General features: G+C 41.3%; 1 protein-coding gene across 1 annotated transcript in view; it reads right to left on the reverse strand.

Annotated features, from left to right (window-relative positions):
- cacna1ab (calcium channel, voltage-dependent, P/Q type, alpha 1A subunit, b) overlaps positions 1-26,414 on the reverse strand; it is a 179,836-nt gene that overhangs the window by 93,722 nt on the left and 59,700 nt on the right. The window contains exons 4-5 of the mRNA XM_051383747.1: positions 4,166-4,271; positions 3,336-3,475 (exon numbers count right to left, since the gene is read on the reverse strand). Of these exons, the coding sequence (XP_051239707.1) occupies positions 3,336-3,475; positions 4,166-4,271 (246 nt within the window). The remainder of the gene's footprint in view (positions 1-3,335; positions 3,476-4,165; positions 4,272-26,414) is intronic.

Below are 26,414 nucleotides of genomic sequence, written 5' to 3' on the forward strand. Positions count from 1 at the left end.
TGCTGAGTGATTGATCATAGGGAGCAGGGAAAAGCAGGTTACTGCAGCGCTCACACACGCTCACACACGCACACACACACACACACACACACACACACACACACACACGCACACACATACGCCTTCCCTCACTGAGCGTGCTCCTTTCGGTGTTTGCTCTTTCTCATTTCCCTCCCTCTCCCTTCCCCCCTTCTTCCATCTCCATCTTTGCCTTCCCTCCTCCTCCCATCCTTCCTCCCAAGCTCTTTCGCTCTCTCTCCATACATCACTTTCACTTCCCCCGTCTCCCCACCCATCACTCTTCCCTCCTTCCTGTGGTCTTCCTCCTCCAGCTCTACCTCCTCTCTGCTCTCCATCCCTCTCACGCCTTCTTTAACAGCCAAACCCATCTTGTATTCCCTCTCTCTCTCTGTCCTGTTATCCAGAGCCCAGGGGAACGGAGACACATCGTCACGTGTCCTCTTCTTCTTCCACCTCCTCCTCCTTTTTCCTCCCTCTGTTATCTAGCTGCAGTAGTACCGCTCCACTCTACTGCTGCTCTGGCAAGAGGAGGTTTCATTTCTCACAGGGCTCCCTCTATCCCTCTGCCTATCTATCTATCTATCTATCTATCTATCTATCTATCTATCTATCTATCTATCTATCTATCTATCTATCTATCTATCTATCTATCTATCTATCTATCTATCTATCTATCTATCTATCTATCTATCTATCTACCCACTGTGGCATTTTTCTATAAAAACTCTCTATGTGTATAGTATTTACTAGCATCGAGCATTGTAGTTGCAGATCGCAACTCCCTCGCTTCACCCTCCCCTTCCAAGCCTGTAGGAGAAACTACAGTGGAAAGCTATCGCGTAAAAAAGCGAATGCCCCTATCTAGAGCCAGTGTTTGGTTTGGCCCTTCTGGGCTACTGTAAAGACATGGTGGACTCCATAAAAGATGACTAATGGTGCCTTGAGAGGTAAACGGCTCATTCCAAGGTAACAAATACATATAATAACATGAACATACCTATGGATATTATATTCTATTTCTAACCAATAGAGCCTTCTAAATGTTACACACAGGACCTTTACAGGTACTTTATTTGACTGGACGTGACATAAAGCTCCTTGTATTCACTACTTTTTGTGCAAGAGGGTTCAACAGCAGACCTCACTTCTGGGGCCCAGTGGAGTATGAGCCAATGGGAAGAGTGTAGGGATCCAAAGAGTGGAGCGTCATTTTCTTTATAGTGTATAATAACTTTTATTAATTGATATTGCAAGTTTCACAGCTACTGGAGTTTCTCCTACATGCATGGAAGGCTGAGCTGTATTCAAATGGTTGCAATCTGCAACTTCCCTGCTAGATGTCAATGAATCCTAGACACTGGTCATTTAAGATTATTTAGTCATATATGACCCTCACATTCAGATAGCTTTTACATTCATAATATTGTACTTTAGTGGAAGAAACATAAGAGACCCACCTCCCTCCCAGGCATCTCTAATTTTGTTAGTTCTGTCCTTTTCTGACCACCACATGTGCACCTCCTGTGAGAAACTAATAGAAAAACAAAGGTGGTGGAAACACTAGTACAAGTTAGAACACCTTTAGTGAGGGCCAACTACACTCTGCACGCTTCTACAACACCGTGGTAGCAGTTAATATCTTGGGAAGATGAGTGACAAGACAAAGGGACAGAAGTGGTACTGAGATGGGGCTAATAACACATTCCTTGCCTCAGGAATTTAATAGTCACAGATTTGAAGCTTTAGTAGAAAGATCAGTGTATTTCTTAACGGTACTGAAATGTTGTGTAGCATTTGTTCATATTATTCTAATAATGTACATTTAAATTGACCAGAAAGAGAAAGCGAGAGAGAGAGAGAGAGAGAGAGAGAGAGAGAGAGAGAGAGAGAGAGAGAGAGCGATGGAGATAACTCTGCTACCACTCTCTCAGATATTGCCATAACAACAAACCTGCTCCCCCATCTCTCGGAGAAGTGACATTTCACTTTGCCCTGGTTGCTGCTCCCTGCAGTGCTGCTCTGATCCAGCCTGTGAGTGTGCGTGCGTGTGTGTGTGTGTGTGTGTGTGTGTGTGTGTGTGTTTTTGTCCTCATTAAAGGAGGATAGCGACTGACGGGGAGTGGCCCTGATCACACACGCACACCTTGTCAAACCAGACCTCAGCTGTGTCTATGTGTTTGAGTCCAGAAGAGAGAGGAAGTCATGCTACTATAAGACACACACAAACACACACACACACACACTCACAGATTCAGAGTAAGGATTCAATGTAAAAACAAAGATCTGTTATCTTGATGCTACCCGTTATCTTTACGCTTTTGTAATATTGTTATCAGCATCAACGCTAATAAAACACACTTTCTTAATTGAACTTGAAATGTGTGTGTGTGTGTGTGTGTGTGTGTGTGTGTGTGTGTGTGTGTGTGTGTGTGGTGGGTCTCTGTCCTCTGTTGAGGACAATTCATATTACACTTTTGGTAAAAGCAACTAAAGAAAAAAATAGGGAGCAAAGGCAAAATAAGAGCCAAAAGATCAAGCAGAATCCTTCTAGGAGACACTAATTGAATTATTTTTTGCATTATTGTCTTCTTTTTTCCATCTTTCCATTGACAGATGACATGCTCGAACAACAGGCCAATGTGAGAATGTGAGTAAAAACCATGACAGAAAAAAAAGGGGAATATATCAGTCCACAATACACAAAGCGCATACAAATGCACACACACTTACACACATGTACTATATTGCACACGTGTACTATATTGCTACTGTATTTACTATAAGCAGAGTGACCAGTAGGCCATTGGTCTTGGAGGTTTGTTCAGTTTTGAGGCAGAAGTGTTTGTTTCCCCGTATTAACAATGGTCCTTTTACTCAGTGGGCTTAAATGCATTTTAACCATCTGATCCCAGCTTTTGGCACAAACCTGAGTTCAGTAATGTCTGTACAAACTGGATACGTGCCTTCATCAGAGGGTGAATAGAAACATGTTTGAACCCTTTGCTGTGTCATGGAAAGTGCTAGAACTGTAGCAGAACAGTTCACTTCTGGTTTCCAAATTTATTCATCTGAAAATTTTAAAAAAGCCTCAACCTGATTGCCCCAACTAACCCAGCGCTAGAGTGGAGCAGGTAGCCATGGAAACCCATCCTACACATTTCAGTATCCAGAGGGAGGTACACGTTAGGCACCATGTGCACAACAACAAGAGGAGACATAGAAATGAAACTAAAAAGTAAAATGACTACAACACGAGTAAGATATACAAAAACTAAAGCTGAAATGAGTTGTAAGAGATATTCCTGTGGACTCACCCAGTGAGCACGACCACGAAGTCCATGACGTTCCACCCGTTCCTCAGGTAGGAGCCCTTATGTAACGCAAAACCTAGAGCCAGGATCTTGATCCCTGACTCAAAACAGAAGATGGCTATGAAGTAGGGCTCCGTTTCCTCCTGCAGGGGAGGCAAGGCAGGAGGGGAGAGGAGGGGGTTGGAAGAAGGATGGAAAGAGAGGAAACAGGAGAAGGGATGAAAAAAGGAGTAAGAAAGACAGGAGATGTGTTGAGAGGAAGGGTGGTGAGAGAAGGCAGATTGTGGGTCATTTTCTGTTCACATGGAGTTAATTTGTACCTAAAGGAACATTCTTTTATTTTTTATAGGATATGAACAACTCAGCATCAGAATGGACAGATCTTTTTCACAGCAGCCATTTTAACATGAAATAGTCAGGTAAACATAGGTTTTACCATATGATACTAATTAAGGTTCTATTCCATTGAGGTAGAACAGAGTCAGGGTGCTGCTGGTGTGCATGGTGGCTCACTGGAAAGGCTCTGCAACACTAAATGGAACCGAACCCTAATTAGTACCATTGTAAACACCTGTGTTTACTATTTCATGTCAAAATGGCCGCTGTGAAAAAGGCCCGTGTGATTGTTTTCTGTGTGTATATTTGTGCCTGTGTGTGCTTTGTGAGTGTAAGTCTTTGGTCTCTGTGTATTTGCAAGCCTTTGTGGATATTTCTATCTGTACACACACTGCCTACAGTACGTGTTTGTATACAGTAATTTATGTGTGTGAGTGTGCGTGTGTGTGTGTGTGTGTGTGTGTGTGTGTGTGTGTGTGTGTGTGTGTTATTGTTACCAGTCGCTCAGACAGAGGCGTCTTGTCTCCATCGGGAAGATGCTGTTCCAGGGCCAGGACGATGCAGTTTGCAATGATGGTGGTGAGGATCATCCATTCAAACGGAGTGGAGCTGGAGTTAAGGCCAACATCACCAACAAGTAGCACACACACCTCATATACATGTACATTGTGATCAATCACACTGGAGAGATCAAACAACCAGTCTGGCCAGGGACCTCTGTGACATTTTCCTCTCTCTCTTTCTCGCTCTCTGCATATTTTTCTTATGCTCTCTAATGCCAAACTGTCCAATAAAGGTGAAATTGCATTAAAAAATGACTCTTGATCCATAAGTTATGACATTTTCAAAACTGCATTAAATAATTTGTCTGGCGTTTTCCCCAAAAGTCCATTTGATTCTCTTATGTTAAAGTAAAAAAAAAGTCTTATTCCTTTTGTTTTATTTGCTTTTGTATCTCTGGTTTTCCTGCAACGCACACAGTGACTCATCTGTATGTTTTAATGTCTTTGTAAATACACTTAACTCTGCTTGAACTTTACAGAAGTTGACTTTCATGGAAACCCTTTATGTGTCGATGTGAGCACACCACATTACACATTTCTGCTTCTGCAGTCCTGCAGCCGGAAAATCAGAAGTGCAGCAATGACTGACATCGTTAAATTTAAACTGAAAACGGTCAGTTTATCAAAGCTGTATGTGGGGGGAAAAAATCCCTCTACACACACACACACACACACACACACACACACACACACACACACACACACACACACACACACAGGCTGACTCACAGAGGTCGCCTGGTGGAGCAGCCAGCTTTTCACAGCGCTCCATCCAGTCAAGTGCGTTTGTATGTGTTGTGTTGTGGTGTGTGTGTCCATGCCTAAGTAATGGCCGCTGGAGGGGCTGAGATGACTGGATACATCCAGACAGATCAAGCCTGTGCCTAATTGGCCAGTCATTATCCTGTTAGCTCGTATGTGTGTGTCTGTCTCCGCGTGTGTGTGTGCCGGGAGTGCATGTCTATTGTCGTGTTTACCAGATGCAACGTTGACATTGACACTATGGCCGGAGGACGGCCTCTGTGTGGTGTGTGTGTGTGTGTGTGTGTGTGTGTGTGTGTGTGTGTGTGTGTGTGTGTGTGTGTGTGTGAGGGATAAGAGGCTGCTGGTTGATGTGAGAGGATCAGACAGGTCGGTCTAAGGGGTACACACTACCAAGACGATGCTGAACTACACTGCACATGCTGGCTGGCGGACACAACGCACACACCTACTTGTGAAGATGCAGCCGTGGAAACAGCACTTTGAACGTACCTGAATGCTGTTTGGGAGGAAAACTTGGGACAAAAAGGCATTCTGGCTTAGATTCTAAAAGTCTAGTTTCCTAATATTATGAAGTCTTGCCTATACAGCCCATAAAGCCAATTAAAAGGCCTGGTAATGCAAAGTCTTCTGCTATTCAGTTCACAGAACTGTCAGTGTGTCTGTACTGTTTGTGCTGTTAAATACATACAGTCGAACATTCACACTCATTCTCAGATGACTGCTGTGAGACTTGACTTTCTAAATACTTCAGCTGAGTTGAGATTTGAAAGCAAAGACATTCAGCTCTCACGTTTCAAAATCGTAGAATAAGCTATTGTTAAAACTTTATTTTTGGGGGATTTCAGCTTTAACAAAAAAACCCACTAATAATACAATTTTGAAAGAAAAATTGTTATGTCATTTCTTAAAATGACAGGAGAAGCGCATTTCTACAGATTACCTCCCATTTATTGTGACAAAAGAGAACATTTGCTACGGTGATAACAGAGTTGTAAAACCCTGTCTGAGTATAAGCAGTGTTTTGGCATCTGATAAACCCTTAAATTCATTAATCTGTACTCCAACTGGACTTCCTGGATGGTATGTCATGTCTCATTTGTACCTTAAACAATAGGTCCACTCCGATGTGGCCCCTGCACTGTTTTGACAAAGGGCTGGTTTTGATATGAATCCCTTGTGCTAAAGGACTTAAAACTCAACTTTTACTCTTATTTGTGGTTCTTACTGCAGGATATATGTTACAACTATATGCCAGAGTGGAGATGTTGTTAATACCTTCTACCCATGTTTGGGTTTTTTTTTCAAATCACTGTAAGTAACCATGGTATGAGTAACTTGCTGGATTTTGTTGCAAATCAATTTACAGTAACCTTATGCAACCCACAGATTGTGTGTGTGTGTGTGTGTGTGTGTGTGTGTGTGTGTGTGTGTGCTTCAGACTACATGCTAGCCTGCTACACCATCTATTATTCAGCAGACACACACTCTGCTGGCGTAACAACCTGCTGAAAGCAGGAGGCAGCACTCCCGCTATGTGTGTGTGTGTGTGTGTGTGTGTGTGTGTGTGTGTGTGTGTGTGTTTGTGTGTGTGTGCTCCTATCTCTTCACTTCCCTGCAGTCCCTATAGCTATCGAGATCTTTCGCTCTTTCTTCCTGTTTTGTCCTCTTTCTATTTTTTTCTTTCTCAGTTTGTTTTGTCTTCTCCTCCATCCTATTGGTTTTCCTTTCTTCCTCTCACGCTTTCTTACTCCCTCTTTCTCTTACTCCTTGCCTTATCACTTTCTTCCTCCAGCTGACTGCAAACTGTAAGTCACCCCTCCCTTCTTCCTGTACTTCTTTTCTTCCTTCCATCCCTCATTGGCCTCCTCCAAATTCTATCTTCCTCTCTTCACTTCTCTTCACCCTATTCCTTCTTTTTGAAGGGGGAGAGAAAGATTATGTGAATCGGAAGCAATTAGAGAGCAGAAATATTTGGCAACAGTATTATTGGTGAGCGCTGCAAAAACGTGTGTGTGTTCCTCTCTCGTTAATTAAAATGGCTTTCTGATGGCCACAAACAAGCCCAGCCCTGCCAAATACCACTGACCTCACATCTCCTCTCTCTCTCTCTCTCTCTCTCTCTCTCTCTCTCTCTCTCTCTCTCTCACACACACACACACACACACACACACAAACTGTCTCTCCTCCTCCTTTCAGTCTTTATCTCTTCTTTCCACTGCAGGCGGCTACTCAAAGCAAACAATTAAACACACACACACACACACACGCAAAAACGAATGCATGTATGCAAACAGAATGAACACATGCAAATGCACACACACACACACACACACACACACACACACACACACACACACACACACACACACACACACACACGCACACACACACACAAGCAGACATTATGACACTGACACATTGATATGCGCAGGTAATGCTCTATTACACACATACACACACACAGGGAGAAAGGAAATACCCACATCAGCAATATTTTGTTGCTCCATTGCCTATTGTTGTGTATACACACACACACACACACACACACACACACACACACACACACACACTATGATTCTGCCAGCAAGTGTATTAACTTATTACAGAGAGAGAGAGATGATTGGTATTTATGTACATGCTCCATTTTTCAGCCAACATTTCAAAATGGCCGCATACCGCGATGAAGTAAGTGAGCATCATTTTGGGATAATGGTGAAGTGACCCTTTAAGCATTAACGCTCTGTCCTTGTAAAAGTAAAACCGCAGTTACACAGACTCAGACAATCAGTGTTCCTGGGGATTTGGGATTAGCGAGGTCCGAGGTGAAACGTCTTTGCCTCAGTCCCTTAGAGTCCAGTTTGGACCCGGGAGAGGGGTCCTATTAACATGTCCTGACAGAGTTGCAGGATTGTTTCCGCTTCGTTTGGACCTTTCCTTTATGCCTGAGCGCCTGTCCTTAACACTTCCAAACCAATATACTGTTGTATTATGGATGTCGTATTTTTTCATACACACTTGTACTTTAATACCCTTTAATACAGTATTACCCGCCCATCTGTGCCTTATGACTGCTTCTATCTTAGTACAACAGACTTAATGCTATCATCCCGCACACACTTTAATCCCTTCACAGTACACCTTACACCTGTGCCTGCCTATATTCCTGCATCCCATGCCTGTATGTTATGTATTATAAGCAATGCAATTACACCTAATATTACACCCATTCACCCATTCTCTTATCTGTAAATACAGTAAAAATAAAACTACCCCTACACCTAGAGAGGATCATGTAGGCTTATGTATGTACTGTATGTAATAGATCAAAGTGTAATTGAAAATTTGGAATTGTTTTTAAATTTCTATCGATCCAATTTGAAAATTGGACTACTTTAATTTCTATTCATGCCTTGGGATGCCTGACAGGGTGAAATCTGAGTGTTTTGGGGTTTTCTTTGCCTGTGAATATATGCAGATATACGGCACATGGCTTGTGAGCTACAAGTATATTATGGTACTTTTACTAAAATAGGCTGGGACAAAAAAGCTGAATACACTAGCTTATTTAGCTAGCCTATTTTTAGCCATATGAGATGTGCATGATGTGCTAAAAAACACTTGTTGTGTGTGTGTGTGGTATGGTACAGCCATTGGAATCAGAATAAAACGATTTCACTCACAAATTCTGCTTTAAACCGGACCAAACATAAGTAAGCTTTCATGCTTTGTTTAATGTACTTACCCATTCTGTAAATAAGTTACAGTACTTGCAAGAAAACCCAATTTCTGGCTACATTTTAATGTCCAGAGACCTCAAACTAGTCCAGTACATGAATTTGACTATTTTTATTCTAATTTCATGTATGTATTCATTTTCTTGCCTGTATTGTAGTTCTACCCTAACACAGAAGGTTCATTCAGCCACTCAGTAAAGGTAAAACAACACATATTGTACCTGCTATACACAACTACCTCCACACCTACACAAAGGTGCTCCTACATGCTTATAAAACTACCTGTCCCAGTATTCCCAGTTTATGTTGCATGTGTATACCCACTGTTGGGAAAAACTTCCTCCATGAAGACAATAAACTATATACCTGTTAAAAAGTTCTCCTCTGTCTTCACACTACAAGCCCAAATGTCTACAAAACTACCCACACCTATTTAAATATGCCTCCGTCTAAGTCATCCTGTGAAAAATGTTGTTGTGTACCAGTTTGCTTGTCTGTGTGTGTGTGTGTGTGTGTGTGTGTGCAAACGCAGGCTGTGTATGTGTGTGTGTGTGTGTGTGTGTGTGTGTGTGTTCACCGAAGTGTGTTTGTGTGTGTGTGTTTTCAGCTGATGAGGCATTTTGGCGTGGCGCTGAGGCTGTGCTTTAGGGGAGGCGAGCCTGATGAGGGGGAGATTTTAAATCACACCAAATGAAGCTTTATCAAATAAATGAAACTGTGTAGCACTCGACTCAGCAAGAGTCGGTTCCTTTATGGGAGTGACGCAAGCACTCGCTCTCTCTCTCTATCTCTCTCTCTCCATCCTCCTTCACAAACACGCAGAGCTGAGAAATAGGTACATACGCAGTCAAATATCCTCCAAATTCTTATTACAATTAGGGTTTAAAAGAGTCTAAATGCATTCTGTAGATTCTCTCACTCGCATTTTCTTCACTAATGTTTTTAAAGTGTGTTGAGACTGAATGCAAAGTGAAAATTAGAGCTGACACGAATGCATAAAAGGTCAATGTAAAAAGGCAAACAGACATAAACAGCTGCAGATTCAGTGCAAGATAAGGCAAAAGATGCAGCCCTGAGAGTTAAGCACCTACACCCAGTCTGCTTGGACTGCCATCTACATGTAGCTGAATGACCAACACCATGTGTGCTTCAGCACTTCACCTTGTGTGTTTTAGTGCAGCGGTAAATCACAGCTGTCTGTCTGGTCAAACTCACACATGACTTTCACCTTGGAAACTGCTCTTCTAGTTTCTAGTCCCATGTCGAACCAAAAGTCAACACAGACTTGTCAGGTATGTAACGTAACATACGAGCTTTTAACCAAGTAGTTTTTGGTGCCTGAAGCTAACCAATGTGACACTGCCATAGAGAACACCACAGCCGAATGCAGAAGACAATAGCTACTAAAAAGAGGTCTTCACGGGTTTACTCAGTTCCTATCCGGAACCCAACACTGGTACTGAGTCACTCCAAATTATAGTATATAGTCTAATTATAGTCTAATTACAGTCTAATAGGATCTCAGTGTGGTCCCTTTTAGATCATGTCTCTTTTTCAGGTTTAGGATTCGTGGGTCTGTTTTAAATTGGGCCAGACAGTTTGAACCTGTGACGACTTCTACTATTAGACGATGGCTCAAGTAAAACCATGAATGTCTTGAAGTCAAAGAATCCAAGCAGCGGCGACAATACTGCAGAAAGTAAATCCCCCTTACATACATGAATATAAATCTTTGTTAAATCAACAACACAATGATCAGCCAATATAGGCAGCTAGGTCAAAAGCCTATTTCCCCCACATGCTTAAAGTCTTCTCCTCTCCTTCCTCTCTCAACATCCTTCTATCTCCATCTACAGTTTGTCCCCCCATCTGCCTACTCCTTCTCTCTGGTCTCAGCAGGTTGAACACTCCTCTTTCGTCTTCCAGGACCTGAAATCAGTCTACATCTTTATTTCTTCTCCGTTCTTATTCAGCCATCTTGCCTTCTCTCCATCCTCTCCTCCTCTACCTCCACTTCTCCTCCTCCCTCCCATCCTGCTCCACTCTTCTCCTCCATGAACTATATATAGACATGTGAAAGATAAAAGGGTGCATCTCTCTCTCTCTCTCTCTCTCTCTCTCTCTCTCTCTCTCTCTCTCTCTCTCCTGACCCCAGCTCTTTTTGATTTGTGGAAGAAGCTTGTTTTTTTGCCGAATATCTGCTGTGCCACTTCGCAGGCTGGTAATGAGAACTGCATAGATTCTCTCTCACACACACACACACACACACACACACACACACACACACACACACACACACACACACACACACACACACACACACACACACACAATCGTCCATCACTCTCTCCGTGCTTTCTGGGCTGAGCTGTGCCATTGTATCCACCATTTTCAAATTGAATGGAAACCACACACAAACACATGCCTACTGACACACAAATAATAAGTCATACACACATGCATGCATAAGTACACAAACAAATTATTCACAAAGAACACACACACTAACACATGCAGCATCTTCCATGACGCAACACAAGGAAAGAGTCTCATCTCTAGTGTATGACAGCTTTACGCACACACACACGCACACGCACACGCACACGCGCACACGCACACGCACACGCACACACACACGCACACACACGTGTGTTATAGTAATACTGTATTACTGCTGAACCAGCTAAGATCATGGCTTCAGCTGGGCTTCTGGTTAAAACCGCCCACTTCAAAATGACAAAATGCCACAACAGCGTTTATTAAAATCTCATCTTAATCCAGTAGAGAAAACAATGAAGTTTTCCTGGAACAGCTGTCTGCTCTGTTTTGTTCACTGTCTACAAGGACAAGGCCAGAAATTGCATTAGATTACATTAGATTAGATTAGAGCAGATCAGATTTTAATTATCGCCATGGGAATCGGGTCATTTGGGCAGCAAAGAAATGTAGAGTTCAAGTGTAGTGCAAAAAATATAAGACAACAAATGTAAAATATATGACAAAAAAAATTGACATTCAAATAAGTGAATGAAAAATAAGAAAATATAATAATGTGTAACAAAAGCCACAAGAACATCACACAGGATGCCCAAAAAGTTAAAAAGTATGTTGACAGCAGGTTGAGATCAACACAAAAAAGTGTCAGTTAGTGATAACATTTAAAGCTAATCTCCCTTTTCAATTTACATGTGAAACTCCCAGCAGCCACCACTGATATTCTGATTTTAACTCTGGCAGGTAACTCTGCTCGAGCAGCTTCTTTTGTAGGTCAACCATCATCTGGAGTCCTGTTCTATTTTAACAATCTAGTCGTCTTCTGAATTATTAAATGTAGTGGCTGGTAAATTTACCGGCTGCAGAGGACGAAAAGTTTAGTTTCTTACTTTGACTTTTTCAGACTGCTTCTTTATTTTTCTATCCTGAATAATATTTTTTAAATAATAATAAATAATTTGTTGTTCTATCACCCAAACATGGCTTTAGGCATCTTGACGCAGCTTTAACAATCCAACAAAGGGCAATAAAAAAGCCAAAAACAAGAAAAAATCCACAGGTTACCATTGGTTGCGGAGGTGCAGAAACAGTAAATCTTTACTGTTGTCATCATTTAAAATCTCTCCAGTTTGAAAATCCAGCTTTCATTTTAAAACTCAGATCCAAAATCATCTTCTAACCACGTTTCATATCCAGCTAAAGGCATCACATCTCTCCACCATCTTTCTTTCTTAATCCTCCCTCCCTCTTCTTGCTATCCTGAGCGAAGGCCTCATTTTCTTTCCTCTTAATCTGGACCATTTGTGTCACAAGATACTCTTCTACTGTTCTTTTCCATCGCTACTTCCTTTCTTTCCGTCCTTTGTTCTCTTTCTTTCTCTCTCGCTCCCTCCACTATACAATCTTAACTCAGCCGGGCCGACGGCTGCAGCATCAGCATCTTCTCACCAGGGTGGGAAGAAGTGAGAGGTGGAGTGAAGAAATGAAAAAAGAATGACTGAAAGACAAATAAAAAGGAACCAGGAAAAAAGACGAAATGTACAGAAGAGAGAAAGGATTGAGGGAGGACAATGGTGAAAGGCATTGAAAAGAAAAGGAGGAGAAGAGAGTTGTGAAGGAAAGATGAAAAGAGATCAAGAAAGAGGAAAGACTGAAAGGGAGAGAAGAAAGGGAGGAGTTGGAGAGAAAAATGGAGAGAAGGCAATATAAAAAGTGGGTGTAATATGGAAAAAAGAAGAGAAAAGAAAGAAGGAATGATGGATAAAAAGATGGAGGGTAACAAAGGATATATAGTAAGGAGAATGGGAATTAAAGAGGGAAAAATTAGGCGTAATGAACATAAGGAGAAAATAAATAGAGAAGTGAAGACGGAAGAGTAAGATGAAGGTGAAGGTGAGATACAGGTAGAGAAAAAAACAAGAAATGGGGATGTAAAGAGGAGGATATCTAGGGAGTTACGGGTTAGAGGAGAGGATAAGGAGAGGCAAAGACGGATGGAAGAGGAGATGGAAGAAAAGATATACAGAGAGAAGGAGGGAGAGGGGGGAGAATTGCAGTATTTTTATCATTCTGAGTGAGTGGGCTCCATAAAAGTAGGTTACTGTCAGCAGACAAGGAGAGGCTCAGACACTCACACAGAGCTACATGTACCATCTCCATTTTAGTTCTGCTGAAGCAGCTGCAGTGTGTGTGTGCATATATGTGTGTGTGTGAGATAGAGAGAGAGAGGGAGATGGAGAGAGAGAGAGCCTCGAGCATGCTCAGTGAGCCACCAGTTAAACTGCTGGTTCCAACATGAAAATATCAAGTGGGTTGTCTAAATGGCAGTGGAGGATGTTTCAGCAGGAGTAGAACATATCTGCTCTCAAAGGGACCGATCAAATACACTGGACTTATGACACAGGTCAGGTATAGGCCAGACATGACTTCTACATAACGAATACTGGTTCTGTCTCAGTGTTACGAAACTCTAACAACACAACCTGAGAGCCCTCCACACGTTTACAGTTGACATTTATTGAAAAATAAGGGTGTATATTCATCTTTCTTTCTAGTCTTTAAAGGAGGCTCCATGGAGGATGGCAGCTGTAGTCAGTTTGAATTCACCAGAGTTACAGTGGATTTCTACAGTGAGCTGAGGTCACAGAAAAACAAACGTGCCAAATGGTCCATAAAAACTTCTCAGATCACTCCTGCAACGAAAACCACTTCTCCACCGTTAATCCGTTGTTCTAAATGCTCCAACTGCAAACTCTATATTTCTCTATATAGGTAAAGATACCACCTCAATGTCACACTATGGCCTTCTTAAAGCAGTTTAACTCAATATGCTTTCAAGTTTAGACATTAAGATCTGTATCAGGAGAGAAAAAAAATGGAATCAGTGCAATTCCCATGTGCTTCTCCTCATTTTCAAATACATGCATAAACAGGATTCGGCTCAGGTTTGGTTCATTTTGGGTCACAATTGGTGCCATGATTTTGGCAGACAGGCCAACTGACAAAGGAACGGTTGGATACGATCAAAGAATTAGTTAGTGGTTATTGGAGTTTTTGGAGGAGGAGTTGTGTTGTGTGCTGGTGCATTCACTTTGCCTCAACAATCAAACCTTCTTGTGTACCACTGCTTGAAACTGGGATGTCTACATTTCTCATAATGCCTTTCAACCAAAATAACATCAGTTAGTCTTGATAGGAACAATGGGAACACTTGAACAAAGATTTCATGTACTTGAGATAGTTAGCACAAGTCGTATGACATTCTCATGAATTCTCATGTCATGTTTATAGTTTACAGCAACTGATGCTATCGGGACTGATGTTCAGACCGTTGATGGTAGACAGCTATTTTATTGGCTTGGAGTCCTCCATCTTTATAATAAAACCTTTACTATCTTTGAAAATGTGCTGTCAGATAAGATGCTACTTCCAGTAATATTGGCTATGTGGAGTCTAGAAATCGTAGTCAAACCCAACGGAAGAATGATCGGCATCAACAACACTAGATGTTTTGACTACGAAAGCGGACCTGCGAATGTGTAAGGAGAAAACAGTGTATGTATTGGATTGTATGACTGTCCAGTCATTACAACCCGTGACACAAGTGTAGCAGGAATGTTTCTGCTGGTCATACACTAAGTTAGCAAACATGTTCACTCGTCATGGCGGTGCATTATAGCTTTGTTGTGCGTATCAGGTGTTGAACGTAATTGATTTCCTTTACTGCTGCTGCTGAGCACAGTATCACAGAGGAAGGAACTCAGAGGAACTAAAACGGTCCACTAAATAGTGAAACAAGACATGATGCTGACATAGCGTATGAGTGTCAATGTATGGCATTTAGATGCAGTCTGGCATTACTGCATTCTGGTCTACAGAGGCTACTGCAAGTAGAGAAGTTGGTCTTTGTTCCTGGTCTACGACCAACTTCTCCTAATATGTGAACAACAATCTTTTGCTCTTTTTTTTCCAAAGGGACTTACACCAAAAAAAATATTTACCAATGATGTTTAAGAAAAAAGCTTGTTTAATATTTGGATACCAGTAGGTTGAGATTGACAGATACATATTCTTCCCTTCAGCTAAAGCTCCCTTTCATGATACAAGGTTAAATGAATTATTCCTGCCCACATCCACATTACAGCCTCATATACACTGTACTGATGCACACACACATACAGTACATGGGAACACAGGTCAACCAGACAGAGTCAAAGTCAATGGGGTGCGATGGAATGTCAATGGAGATGCAGTCGGAGGAATCGGCATCCAACGCAGTCAAGTACACAAATACACACATGCACATGCACACATGCACACACACACACACACACACACACACACACACACAGGTCTGATGTGTGAAGAGGTGGGCTAACTAACATCCCACAGCGTCCTGCTAGCTCAGCAGCCGTAAAACTGTCAAGAGAACTGATGACCGAGTATTCCGTCTTCTCTCTCGCTCTCTCACACACACAAACCTACACACATAATGTTCACCTTAGCCACAAATCTCTGAGCATCCCCTCCTCCCCTGTCACTTGCTGAACACACGTCCACACTCATGTACACACACAAATATGCACTTACACTTGGTCACACATCTCGCATTAACTCTGCAGAAGATGATGCACACTGGGATGGCAGAGGTGCTTCTGTGCGTGTTCACAGAAAGTATCCAACTGTGTGCATAGAAACCTTCAATCAGAGGGACACACACACACACACACACACACACACACACACACACACACACACACACACACACACACACTTTAACAGCAGTTTCGGTTTCAAAAGTATTAGGAGTACTTTAGCTGCTGATTTACAGTAAAAATATTCTTGTTGTTGGAAATCAAATCCCGAAGACAAACAATAACATCAGGTCAAGGTTGGTCAGTTCTACCATTTTAGTGAGTGGTTGCCACCACTGACATTGTTTTAAACATAAAGATGACACCCATGTCACTGACTATGACAACCAAAGATACTACAGCAAGAGAAACAATACAGGGGAGCATTATACACCTTTTCAAAAGCAGAGAGCAGACAGATCAATGAAAACAAACGGTATTAGAGTAACATCCGCTTGCTTTTGAGCAGCCAATACTAAAATCTCCATTGCACCAACAAAGAATAACTGAAAAGAAAATAATAGAAAATAGGGATGAATTATTTACTGGGATGGATTACCCAGATCATGTAAGTCTATGTAAGTTGGTTTTAATAGCTTAATGAAATGAACTGAAACCAGTTGGTTGTAGGAAACAAGTGGCTACCATCACCAAAAGTTGAAGCCAACATGGATGGGACCACAGTACCACTGTTGGCCACTTGATCCTAAAAAACATCAGTTGTATTGATATCCATTTAAACATTACCAGATTCTCTCAATAGCTAACTTTACATAATTTAAATCACTACAGTATATGTCTTAATGACATTAAAACATTTTTTGAATGAGGTAAGCTTCAAATTGAACTTGATTCTCAGGACTCACATGTTTCCACTTCCCAGTTTACCTCAGCCCCACCAAGGCTCACTATTCATCTATGTTTTTATGTTTCTGGCCGATAGCGGTCTCATTCAGAATAATGCTCCCATTGGACATGGGAATGCAGTCCACATGTTGCATCCAATGCCAACATTCAGTGCAAAAAGAAGATTGAGTTGGGGTGGTGGATGGCCATGTAACACATTTCCTTTGATGCTTGGGGTTTATCTCACCAGCTGTTCATGTTCATGTTTTAACCTTGACAACAATTTAATCCTTGACAAAGGAGTTTCCCTTGCCTAAACGTAACCATACATCATTCTTGAATAATTAATCAAGCAGTGTTGGCTGTGAGAGATAAAAAAGGTTGTCACTGATCTTCGCAGTGCAATATCAACGCTCTGCTTGGTGATTCGGTTGTTAAAATGTCTCTCCTACCTTTAATATGGCAGGCACTACATCCATGTTTTTATAGGGTCTAATGGTATGAAATCAAACTAAAACTTCTGTTTTAACTGTTTTAGCCAATTAGAGTTAATGGGCTGAAAACATGCAAAATCAAGACTGAGACACTGATTTTGTATCATAACTTGTAAGAGTGATCTGCAGACATTCATCAGGCTGAGCTCTGTAGCATACAGTATGTGGAGCACGTGAATGGAACAGTACAAACCATTCAAGCCTTTTTTTTAGAATCAGAGCAATAGTTGGATTATAAGAGTCCATGTAAAGACACTCAGTGTAGGGATGGGATGCTCTTTGCTCTGCAGCTTTGGCTGATAAAGTGTATTTCTCCAGAACAATCCCGCCTTTAAGCACTTTCACTTGATCCAAATTCAATCCGACTACACATGTAAACTGCAGAGGGTCCATGTGTGTCTGATGCTGCGATCAATATGATCCAGTTACACTCAGCTGTGTGAGGCAGACGGCGGTTACACAACATGGATACATGCTACTAGTACTACTGCTGTTACTAGTTTGATTTCACACATTCTCAGTCACTTTCTTGTACGCTGCTTTGTTGAATCACACATCCATGCCATGATTTCTCCTTCCTTTTTCAGTTGCCTACTCTCCTCTGTACGTCTTTCTGCCCCTACTCATTCCTCACAGTTCCTTAAATACAAGCAACTTGTCCTGATGTGTCAATAGCTTATATCCTGTATAATGCACCGCCTGGATCTTTGAGCTGGTATATAGATAATGACTGTACGCATGCTCGTGGCTGTGTGTGTGCTTGTGTGTGCGCGTGCAAGGTGATTGGCTGATAAATGATGAATGTCCAGGAAATGAGGAGTTCAGCATCGAGGAGAAGCAAACGCATGACATCAGCAGCTTCTACATTAGTCACCAAATCACATCTGCAGAACGGAGCACTATCCCATTATTTAGTACACTCACAAGCACACACTCACACACCTGCACACGTACAGTGCCTATATACACAAGCAAGAGTAAAAACACACTAAAACGGCAGATACATGTACAATTGGAAACAAACACAAGGAGCCATAGCTACAGAGTACTAAATATGTAAGTGTGTGTGTGTGCATGTGTTAGGGGGGTGTATTGGAAGACAAGGCTGGTTGTGCTCGTGCTGCTGTGGTGACTCATCAACCCAGTGAATCACACAGAGATCTGATTTAGAAACAGACTGCGTCCACCTGACTGCTGCTTCCACCAGCAAACACACACACACACACGCATACACACACATATATGCATACACACACCTACACAGACACATTTATGCACACTCACAATCAGACGTGTAAAAAATACACCCACAGACACTTATCCACATATACTGATGAATACAGATATTTCTATCTTGTTCTACATCTAATATTCATTATCTGCACATAAATGTTTTCTATTTTTCATGGCCTATAAAAATCAAAGCTGTATTTCAGTCCAATCTTTGTGATTGTACACTTACAGGACACTCCAGTGAAACCAAACCTAATGATGTCCTCTTATGTTAATAGCCCTTTAAGACCACCACAACTATTTAAAAGGCAAGGAAGAACAATGTGCACCTATCAGACCTTTAAATAAGAGTCCATTTATGTCAAATATAATTGAGGAAGTGAAACAATAAATGTAATGTGTGAAATAAAATGTCATTGTATGATTTTCAAGCTGGTGTCAGTTACACAGTGGGAAAAAGCAGGTTGTGACTAATATCTATTTCAACTCTACAGACTTTTTGGTAGGTCTGTTTATACACGATCCGTTCAAACTCACTGAACTTTATGCTAAATCTTGGTCAACACCAGTAAGCCACTAAAAATCAACACCCATCTGTGCAGCTTTTAGTCTCTTTAAGTTCATTGTTTTGGTTCTCTGGCCGTACAGCCTGTTTTGTTGAGTCTTATGGCTCTCACCAAGCCTTGATACCAAATAGCAGTCATGTCAAGTAAACCAGCTCAGTCAGACCAGCAGTTTTAGTTTAGCTCAGCAACCAAACAGCAGAGAGCTGAAGTCATCAAGTGGCTTTTCTGACTGTAAGTAGTCAAAACATCACTCAATGTAACTTTTTGAATTTAAGCCTTAAACTAAGCCTTACCCTAATAGTTTGACTCTTAAATAGGGACAGTTGATTTAATAAAAAAGATTCAGTTTTCAATTTATGCCAGTTACTAAACTTTACTGTTGTGAAGCTGTGCGTAAAACTCAAAAATGGAAATGGATTTTCTCACATTCTTACTGAAGAAAATCTGAAATAACACATATCCACACGTAAAAGATTGGATAATTAAGGTATGAGCCCAATACCAGCCTAACGCTTAATATTAAAAACACACCAGGCAGGTGAAGAAGTGTCAAATCTGTCCACTGAATTTCAGATGGAGGCTAATTCCAACACAATCTCATCCCAAGTAGTCAAACACCAACGCTGCTTTGTCATCAGTAATTGAAGACTTTGGTATGAGAACAGTCCCGCTAATTAAATTTTAGGGATTTTGAATTATTTTTGTAATATGTGCTATAAAATATATAACAAAATCCTCATTTGCTCTCAGTTTCATTTAGTTTATATGGTAAATACAGTAACATGGGACTTATTTGCTTGTAACAGCACCTGATTATGTTATCTGGTAGTCTGGGTTCATTGTGTTCAACTGTGTTTTTATATTGTAGTTCTATTGTAAACCCTTGTTGCAAACAAAATCCCCTTTAGGATTCGACCATGTTAAAACTGAGCTGAATTGTGCCCGCAGATAAAGTCAAGGAGCCCTAAAAACCTTTAATAAGGAGACGACAGCCGGTTATTCTGCTTCCTTGTCCTCCTTTAACGCTAAATCCGTATTACACTGTGGATAAGTCTGCAGCAGAAAAGAAGACTAACTTTAGCTCGCTCGCTGTCCCCAGATGATTTTGTCTTCAGCTTCAAGGGATTTCGGAGCGAACTGATCTCCACGCAAAACCTTTCAATTACCAGGTGAGCTCAAAGTGAGGAATACCTGTCTGCTTCTCTGGAAGCGTTTCAGAGGAGGAGACGAGTGCAGAGATGTGTGGTTCAAATAATTAGTCCAATACCAGAATCCCCTGTCGCCAAATAGTTAATTAAAAGCTCGCCCAGTGTGTGTATACGAGTGTGTGTGTGTGTGTGTGTGTGTGTGTGTGTGTGTGTGTGTGTGTGCTTGTGTGTGTGTCCAGAGGATTAAAGACTGTAATTATAATTATGTCCTCCCCTCTCTGTCTCTTTTTTTCCACCTTCTCCTAACACATACTCCCATGGTATTTTTACATACACACAGATCTCTCTCCACACACCCATAAACTCCCCACTCTGGACCACCATGGTCGAAATCAGCAGTGGTTCTCTTCCAATTCTTCACGGCAGATTCTAAATAGTCACATTAACAGACGGCGAGGTCTCCCTGTCACTGTAATGAGTCAAGTTTTCTGTCTGCAGCTTTTACTGCATGTGTTCTGACTCAACTATCTTAGAACCAGTGAAAAATGGACAATTTGTCATTGAAAAAAAGTGTAGACTATAGATGGTGATGATATCGATTCATAGACTACAGCATAGACTATACACAGCTTTTTTAAAATTTCGAGTACTTTCTGGCCTGAAACCATCAAGAATTCTTGAAATCGCTCTTTTTTGAAGCTTTTTCTCATCAAGATTTCTATTAAGATATTATTCCTCACAAAGGCATTGCATTAGTTTGTAATTGTGTTGCAAGAATTCGTTTTGTGACCCAAATAAGCCACAAGACAACAGATACTGCAAAGTAAATCCAATCTGAGTCATGCAGTCTGAAGCATCCAATGTGGCAACAATATTTACACAAGAACACCAAGTATCCACACATGTCATTTGTTCAACTGAAAATAGACTTTAAGGATAATTCTCAAAGCCTCGGAATTATTATTTAAATCTATTTATTAGGCTAAATCCTCTTCCGTGGAAATATTAAGGGAATTAATAAGGAAAATATTTTCTTGGGATGCTGCTGGTTATAAAAGCTGCATTAAGGTTGAGTGATACATATTCAGGAATATATTCAGCTGTTCTAGCTGAGCTGAATTGTACAGTAAAATGTTTTTTGTTAAGATGAAATATTGTTAGAAAGTACACATACTAATACCCTTGACATTGTCACAATATGATGAGAAAGGTGTTGAATATTGTACACACTGAGTATTGTTAGGTTATGGGATAAAACACTTGGATTTTGATAGAAAACAGGCATTACATTATATAACAATGTAGCAGACCATTATTTTCTCATCTATATTTCTCTAAATATGCCTCCAGTCATATTTGTCTGTATCTCTATCAGTCCTCCCTACTGTACCGCAGCAGCTCTCTGATTGGAGGAGCCCTGGGAGACTTAACGACATCGATGTCTGGTCCTCTCTGGTTCAAACAGACGACCTTTGACCCTGAGATCTGAGGCTGTATTGACGTTGTGACCCTGGCTAATGTAGCAGGCCTGCTGATAGACTGAGATAAGAGTCTATGTGCAGACATGGCTGAGACAATCCCATCCACCAGACTGATGCTGCAGGGTTCAGTTTGGTATCACTAATAAAATGCTCACACATTCATTCTTTACATAGAACACAGTGGAAGAATAAAGAAGGCCATTCAAATTAAGGTTAGCACACTCACGGTGTAGAGTAAGCAAAGTGTGACTGATAAACCAGGACTTAAATAAAGAGCAGTCTTTGTTTTGCTAATTTTATTCTAAGAGTAGGTGTCACATTGTGTCTGTTTTGGAAAAGTGGCAATCTAATACAGGATATAAAAACTGAAGGGGAGAAGTGTTTCCGCTCTTAATCTCAGATCTTGCTTTGTGTCATGGCTGACAAGGGCGAGGTCAGATGGACATTTGTTTCACCTCTCCTTCCCCTCCTGGCGCACTGCAGAGGTCACCAGCCGGGGTCAGGGGGGAGGAACTGACAAAAAGCTGCTGATGCTGAATACACCTCCTCCTCCTCCTCCTCCTCCTCCTCCTCCTCCCTCCCACTTCTGACCGGCTAGATAAAGATAAATTACAGAACAACCCTCATGTCACACAAAAGACATGTCCACACCAATGAATTTAATCACTGTGGGTGGATGTGAGATGCCAGCAGTTTTATGATAGTAGCTGATAGCTGCTATTTTGGACCAGTTTTCTAGTTCCAAGTGTTCCTAAATATAATATTCTTACATTCGTGTTCATGACTGGCTGGAAAATATTCTGAGACAGCAGTTATACCATCACGGGACACTAAAACTCCCCATTAAATCCAAATTAATAATGTTTTTTGAAGGTTAGCATTTTCAGAAGGAAGGCAGAGAAAGTTTAATTTATTAATTAGGAATTATTTTTAGTATCCACTATCGATTGATTCGTTTTGTGATTAATCAATTCATTATTTAGTCCATAAAATTGCAAACATTTGCAAAAAAACAAACATTCTAAACAAAAAGGATAAATTCAATGTAGAGTCCTCACATTTTATAAAGCTTGAACCAGCAAATATGTGTATATATATATATATATATATACACATATTTGCTGGTTCATAATATATGAATTTGGCCTTTTCCACTGCTTTCAATGGCATGTCATGGTACTCATCAGCGAATGAGGTTTGGTCAGATGTCATGGAAAAGGCGATTTTTGATCTCTTTAAGGCAATTCATCAATTAGCAATTTAAAGATTGGTTTGTATATTTTCTGTTGATTGACTAAATGATTAATCAACATTTTCAAATCTAAAAAGCATTTTGGGATGATGAAAAAAACCCATCAGCTTTTACATTTGTGGTCGAAGAGGAACACCAACACTGCTCAGTATTTAACTAAAAGCCTAAATCAGCCCACTATATTGGCAAACCATTGTATTGATCTAACCCCATCACACACCATAAAATTCACCCTGAAAGCCCTCACTACCCTTCACCTAATTAAAGTGTCATGTCACTTATCCGTCGGTCCTCCTCCCTTGTCCCTCTCCTCTGTCACAGCACGGCTCTCCTCCACTCAGTTATCCACTCATCCTCCTCAGCATCTTTGCCTCGGGGCTCGTTGATTGGCAGCTGTGAGTGACCCCAGGGCCCACCCTCCCAGAGTGACAGGGCCAATCCCCTGGCTTGGCCAAGTGACACACTAACGTGGCAGACTGATTGTCAAACTGATTGGCAGGCTGCTGATGCTGCAGTGTCCCAGTCGGCTCGACTGGACCCTCGGCTGGCACTCTCTTTATTTTGCACAACGCTGACCAAACGCCTGCTCCGACCAAAACAGGTTTTTTTCCCTCATGTTCTCAAGATTAAAGGTTAATGAGAAGAAGGGCTTTTTCTCAGTTTCACTACTCGTGCAGTAAGACTTCAGCTGGAGGGTGCCTCCAAAACTGCAAAGTTACTGTATAATTAAATCCTAACTGCTTATGTGTAGATTTGCAAGAGCTCACAAAATTAAAGATTCAGCTGAATTTGGTGGACCCCCATCGATTGATGTGATTTTAGTGATGAGCTCAGTGTGAGATTCCATCACCACTGTCGGATTTTTGCTTTTTTAATTATGACCAAATCATTTTATGATGCAAGATATTTTCATGGACATTACTTCCAGTTCTTATATAACATAATCCTAATTTTTGTTACCATATCTTAAATAAAAACATTGACAGAAACTCTGTCTCCTATACGGGTTATGTTTGGTTCTGTTTGGGGAAAATAAAACATTAGCATCCAGTGGCAAAGCAAATTCACATCTTCGCTTTGTGTGGAGTCCAGGTTTGGTGAAAGTTGACCAGCAAAGTCACAGCCTCAACCTCACTTGGGCATGTAAATTGCCGCCGACCAGCAGGTGGATTCGCAGGCTTTGCCTGCCGGCAAAATTTGTATGCTATGCAGACAAAATGAATCCTAAATGTCAAGTGTGTAGATAACCACAAGAAGAGAGAACTGAACATGACAGCATCTATTACATAGTAGTATTACAAGTAAATCTGATACTATATGGCATAAGTGCAGAACATATGTACTACATACAATGCAATGGTAGTGTTTGATATGTCACTGCACCATCAGCAAACATCCAAGACAAATAGATAGATAGATAGATAGATAGATAGATAGATAGATAGATAGATAGATAGATAGATAGATAGATAGATAGAGGAGGAGAGAGCTTTAGTTTAGGTAAGGGGTACACTATCACACTTGTATTCCACTACTTAGCCACAGCAAGGAATGTTGGGTAATGGAAAGAATAGCCTATAGCAGCTGGGGACTCTGCTGCAAAACAAAACCAAGCCTCAAATTAGCTTTTGATATACACTCGTTCGCCAAGCACTCACACACGCACGCACAAACAGGAACGCATACATTACACTCAAAGAAACACACACAAACACACAAATGCCAAGAACACACAAGAGCAGCAATCACACCTACACGCACACTTGCCCACGCGGACTGTAGTGTAGACACACACACACATTCAGATGCCTGCACTTGGCCCTGTTTCTGGGGAGAGGCGCCCTGGGCTGCAGGGGAGGGGGGGAACCAGCTCAGATCAAACACACACTGAGCCTGTCACTACTCTTTCATTCCTCTCTCTTTCTCTCTTTTCCTCCTTCACCCCCACCCACCCCCCTTCACTGCCGATTCCTCTCCTTCTCTCTGCATATCTCTTTTCCTGCCTCTCTCTCTGCTCCGATCTGCTCTCCACACTGCAGTCGACAGCAGCCAGAGTAAAATGGAGGGGGGGAGGAGGGAAGTGAGGAGAGCAAAACAGAAGAGAGCTGAGAGGGGTGTAAGAAGAGGAAGAGATGGAGGAGGAGGGAGGGGAGAGCGGCTCAGTCAGGAAGAGCTGGAGAGGAAAAGAAGAGATAAATGAGAGCAAGATGAGCAGCTGAGAGCATCGATAGTCCTTGTTTTTTTATGTAATATTCTCGCTGTCTATGTCTTCTCCTCCTGTCCTTATCCAACCCTTACACACCCCTCACATCACAAACACACACCACTCCTCTCCTTATCTATCTGAAACCTCGAATAATGTTCTATTGCAGCTCAATTACAATAATTACGATCATTAAGGTGATCATTTCCCGACACCACCATTCATTACTTTGGCAAAATAACTATTAGAAGCAGACCGGCGGGGATGGAGGGGAGGACCACCCTCTTTTGCCTCCCTGCGCCACAATTTCACCCTCCCCAATTTCTTACATCGCAGCGCCATGGTAACTACAAGGTTGCTGGTTCAAGTCCTTCACTGTTGGGTTTAAAGGACCAGTGTGTAGGATATAGCAAATTTTCAAACTGCAGCTAACTGAACGCCGCTGCCATTTGTATTTGCATGTGTATTTGATGACCTGGGAATGAGAACAGGCTGAGACGTTTTTAGGAGAAACTATGATGGTTGGTTGTTTTGGGCTACTGTGGAAACATGGCGGACTCCTTGGAAGGCAACCTGCAGCGCCTGTAGATAAAATAAGATAAGGATAGTCCTGCTCTATGAAAATAAATGCAGAGTAATTTGCTCTTGGTCAACTATGGTAATAATTAATTCATTAATTAAACGTTTCAGCCATGAAGGCTTTGTTATAGACATGGAATACATGGATGGTATATTTCAACAGGTTTATCCTGATACATGATACATTTGAACAATAAAATTATAAATGTATACACCGCTACATTATATTAGACTAGCACAAACTCCTTTTATTCTGTAAAAAAATGTTTTGGTATCGTTATTCGCATGACCTTGTTAGGAAAACACAGGTCATTATACGTGTTTGAACAAACGTCTCTAAAAGGTGTAGGCAACAGAAACACATTTTACGCTTTAGCTATTGATTAAAGAAGATTGTTTCATTACAATGAGCTGTAACCTGGCTACCCAGAGAGAAAGTGAAGAGCACTTTATGGATTTGAAATAACCACTTGAATTAACAATAATAGGCTGTTGAGCATCAGTTATCTTTGGCTGAACGGTGGAGGGCTTCAAAGTTATACAATTGTTCTCCAGTAATTCCTACACTGTTGATGGAAATCTACGGCTGTGTGTCCAGACTGAAGGGCAGGTTGATAACAGACCAGCTGCATGTAGAATGTGGACAGTGTATGCACAGAGCACACACATAAACATTTTAGGACATCATGTACTTTTCACACACACGCTCTCGATCTTTCCATCTTCCTTGTCCCTCTCCACAATAGATCATCCAG

This window comes from Dicentrarchus labrax, unplaced genomic scaffold, assembly GCF_905237075.1.
Source record: "Dicentrarchus labrax unplaced genomic scaffold, dlabrax2021, whole genome shotgun sequence".
NCBI lineage: Eukaryota > Metazoa > Chordata > Actinopteri > Moronidae > Dicentrarchus > Dicentrarchus labrax.